Source organism: Osmerus mordax, chromosome 19, assembly GCF_038355195.1.
Source record: "Osmerus mordax isolate fOsmMor3 chromosome 19, fOsmMor3.pri, whole genome shotgun sequence".
Taxonomy (NCBI): domain Eukaryota; kingdom Metazoa; phylum Chordata; class Actinopteri; order Osmeriformes; family Osmeridae; genus Osmerus; species Osmerus mordax.
Window position 1 is genome coordinate 1,198,427 of NC_090068.1, and position 3,981 is coordinate 1,202,407.

The 3,981-nt window shown below is 48.4% G+C and overlaps 1 protein-coding gene across 1 annotated transcript; it reads right to left on the minus strand.

Moving 5' to 3' along the window:
• Positions 1–1,142: 1,142 nt before the first annotated feature.
• On the minus strand, positions 1,143–1,897 carry LOC136963496 (uncharacterized). The gene has a single exon (XM_067257651.1). The coding sequence runs from the start codon at positions 1,887–1,889 to the stop codon at positions 1,143–1,145; it is 747 nt and encodes a 248-aa protein (XP_067113752.1). The 5' UTR covers positions 1,890–1,897.
• Positions 1,898–3,981: the final 2,084 nt, after the last annotated feature.

Below are 3,981 nucleotides of genomic sequence, written 5' to 3' on the forward strand. Positions count from 1 at the left end.
TCTAGGGATAGCTGAAGAACCAAATTCAGATCCCTCGTTTTAGTATTTAATGATTTATTTGGGACGTCAAGGACTTCTAGTGCAGCGGGTAGAATATTAGCCAGTTCCAGAGCTGTGTTTGGGGTTATGCAGCGGCTAGTAAAAATATTCTTAGTGCCTCCAAGGCTCTGGCAGAGGTCCATTTTGAAGGTGACCAGGCAATGGTCTGATAATATAGGATTGTGGGGGTGGACAATGACGTCACTAATCTTAATTCCCCGCGTGAGAACTAAATCCAATGTATGCGAGTGAAGATGGGTAGGTTTGGAAACCACCTGAGTGAGACCTGTGGAATACATTAGAGCAGTAAAGGCCTTACTTAAAGGATCTTTTGGGTCATCCACATGAATGTTAAAATCACCCATAATCAAGACGTTATCAGTATATGTCACAAGATCAGCACTAAAATCTGCAAATTCCTCCAGGAAGAGGGAATACGGGCCGGGGGGCCGGTATAGAGTAACTATACAAAATGAGGGAGGGGGGCCAGGAGTAGTAGCATTATTCCTTTTTAAAATAGTTGGTGGTTTCATGCAAATTATTTCAAATGATTTAAAGGTATTTACAGATTTTAGGCTGAGGTTGAAGCTAGCTTTATATATCATAGCAACACCACCACCTTTCTTTGATACACGAGGGATGTGTGAGTACGCAAAATCCGGAGGCGATGCTTCATTCAGGGGGAATATTCATCAGGTTTCGGTGAGTCCAATCAAGTCCAGGCTGTATTCAGACATTAGATCATTAATCAAAACGGCCTTTGTGGATAGAGATCTGATGTTTAGGAGCCCAACATTCCAGTATGGGTTTTTGGCAGATTTAGACGTAGATAATTCTTCTGAGAAGGTGGCACTGTCATCAGAAAACTTAGTAGGAAGCGCAACGGGGGAGCAAGGCTGAATACATATTAAATTGGTATAATTCCTAATACTTGAAGGCCGAAATTTAGAGAAAGGGTGGGGGACCGACACCGTCTCAATGGGAGAAACGACATCAGCAACCCCACTGACTACACTACAAGCTAGGCTATCGGGCCCCCAACAGCTCACAGCATACCTATCAGACTCTCTAAGAGACTGTAGCCCGGCTTGTTCTAGTGAGTGTCAGGCCTGCTCTAAAATAGCTTCAATATTCCTAGACAATAGGAAAGCACCTCTCCAGCTCGGATGGAGCCCGTCACTTTTCAACAAGCCAGGTTTGGCCCAGAAACGAGACCAATTATCTACAAATCCTAAACCCTGTTCTGAACAGAAGCGAGCCAACCAGCGGTTAAGAGAGACAAGTCTGCTGTAGATCTCGTCAGTCCCCCTAACAGGTAGTGGGCCAGAGACTATTACTCGATGCCGACACATCTTTTGAGCAAGGTCACATGCCCGAGCTATATTAACCTTCGTGACCTCTGACTGCCTTAGCCTAACATCATTGGTGCCGACATGAATGACAATATTCTCATACCTATCATCAGTGCGTGCGCCATGTGCCTTAGCTTGGGCCTTTGCCTTAGCCCTAGTGCTAGCCAGCACCCTGAGATTAGCTTCTATGTCGGTAGCTCTGGCCCCAGGTACACAGTAAACTGTCGCTGGTTGCTCCAATCTAATGTTACGAGTGATGGAGTCACCGATCACTAACGTCTGAGGAGTCCCACTCCCACCATGCTGCAAAGGTGAAACCGGTGGGGCTGATCTTGAGTCCTCCCTAGCGCTAGGACTCCCTGCCAGTGATGTTGCGCCAGTCGCATCTAAAGTTACTAGCATACGTTCTTCCTCAAGCGACTGAACGCGACTCTCTAACAGAGTCAACTTTTCGAGCAAAATGACACATGTAGGACAATGTGAGTGGGTGTGAGACATTATAGTTAACTTACGTTAATAGTTTATGCCAGCCAAGGAAATCCGTCAAGAGCGTTGAGTTGGCTAGTTCAACAGGAACAGTAGTGTCGGGCTCCAAGGAAGAAATCCACGAAGAAAGCCGCGCCGAGTAAACCTATAAGTAAGATAGTAAATGTATAGGTTAAATCGGGAAGGACAAAATAAATTAATAAATTAAGTAATATATATATTCGATTAACAGGGAGCAAGAACAAAAGCTTGGGAAAAGTTTGGAGCAGTAGCTCAGGAGCAGCGTGAGATCATCCTGCTGAAAAGTAGTTTCCCTGGCGTAGACACAATACTAGCCAAGTCAAGTCACCGATCACTAACGTCTGAGGAGTCCCACTCCCACCATGCTGCAAAGGTGAAACCGGTGGCCTTACCCTCCTGTAGTCGGTACAAAACCTAAACGTGCCATCGGGTTTAGGGATCAAGAGACACGGGGAACTCCAGGGACTGGTACTGGGGGTGGCTAACTCGTTTTTCATAAGATACGTCACCTCATCTTTCATAACTGCCCTTTTTGTCATGTTCACCGGGTAGGGATGTTGGCTGACGGGGGCAGCCTCACCGACATTGACGTCATGCTCCAGCACCGTAGTACGGCCTGGCACATCCCCGAACAGCGAAGGGAACGCCCGAATAACGGCGGTGACCTCGGCACTCTGCCCCTGGTCCAAATGCTCCAAAAGGGACACAAGGGAAGTCAGCATCTCCGTGTTACACAAGCGAGCACCCTGCTGCTGTGCTTCACGGAACTCCAGGCCGTCTTCGTCCCTCACGGAACTGACCACACAGACCAGACCCAAAGCAAAAGATACCTTTTCAACATGTTGATGTGACACATCCGAGACTGGCGCCTCCGGTCAGGAGTGTCGATCAGATAGTTCGTGGCGGTACACTTTTCCCTAACGATGTACGGGCCAGAGAAACGTGCTGATAAAGAAGACCCAGGAATAGGCAGTGAGACTGACACCTGGTCACCTGGGTGGAACGAGCGAGACACCGCCTTCCTGTCGTAACGCTCCTTCATGCCCGTCTGAATAGCGGCAATCGCTTCCCTTGCTAGGGCACGGGCCTTGCTTAGCCGCTCACGGACCCGACTGACGTACTCTAGCACACTCTTGGGCGCGGGGCAGACAGCTAGGGGAGTAAGTAGCTGCTCTTTCAGCACCTTAAGTGGCCCTCTTATTGCATGTCCGAAGACAAGCTCAGCAGGACTAAAACCAAGAGACTCCTGTACAGATTCCCTGACAGCAAACAGCACAAATGGTAAACCTTCATCCCAGTCCTTCTGGGTCTCAAAACAAAACTTCCTCAACACGGACTTCAGGGTTTGGTGCCACCGTTCCAGGGCACCCTGACTCTCAGGATGGTAGGCACTGGATACATTGTGTGTTATGGCCAACGACTTTAACACCCTCGAGAATAACTTGGACATGAAGTTAGTACCTCGATCTGTCTGCATCACTCGAGGCAGACCAAACGTGGAAAAAAACTTGATAAGAGATGCTATGAGGGATTTAGAGGTTATATTGCGAAGAGGAATAGCCTCTGGGTACCTCGTAGCTCTGCACATCATCGTTAACATAAACTGATTGCCTGTTCTCGTTTTCGGCAAAGGGCCAACACAATCAACGATCACTTCGTCGAATGGCTCACCCATCACCGGTATGGGGTGAAGCGGGGCTGGTGGAACAGGCTGGTTCGGCTTGCCTACTATCTGGCAGGTATGACAAGAGCCACAAAACCGAACCACGTCGGACTTCACGTTTGGCCAAAAGAAATGTCTAAGGACCCTGTCATACGTCTTCCTTACGCCCAAGTGACCCGACCATGGGTCGTCATGGGCCAGTGTTAACACATGCTGACGGTATTCCTGGGGAATTACAATCCGACAAACACAATCCGTTCCTATCCCTGTGCGGCTAGACCACTTTCTCATCAGAAGTCCTTCGTCTATGAAGTATTTAACACCGTCTTTATGGGCGGCAACGGGTGCAGTGGCCAAAGCAAAATGATTGACGAGAGTGGGGTCTGAAGTTTGGCAACTAATCAGCCGTTCTCGACTAAC

Bases quoted from the DNA above. Each gene is read 5' to 3' on its own strand.
- LOC136963496 (XM_067257651.1), bottom strand. From the start codon at position 1,889: ATGTCTCACACCCACTCACATTGTCCTACATGTGTCATTTTGCTCGAA.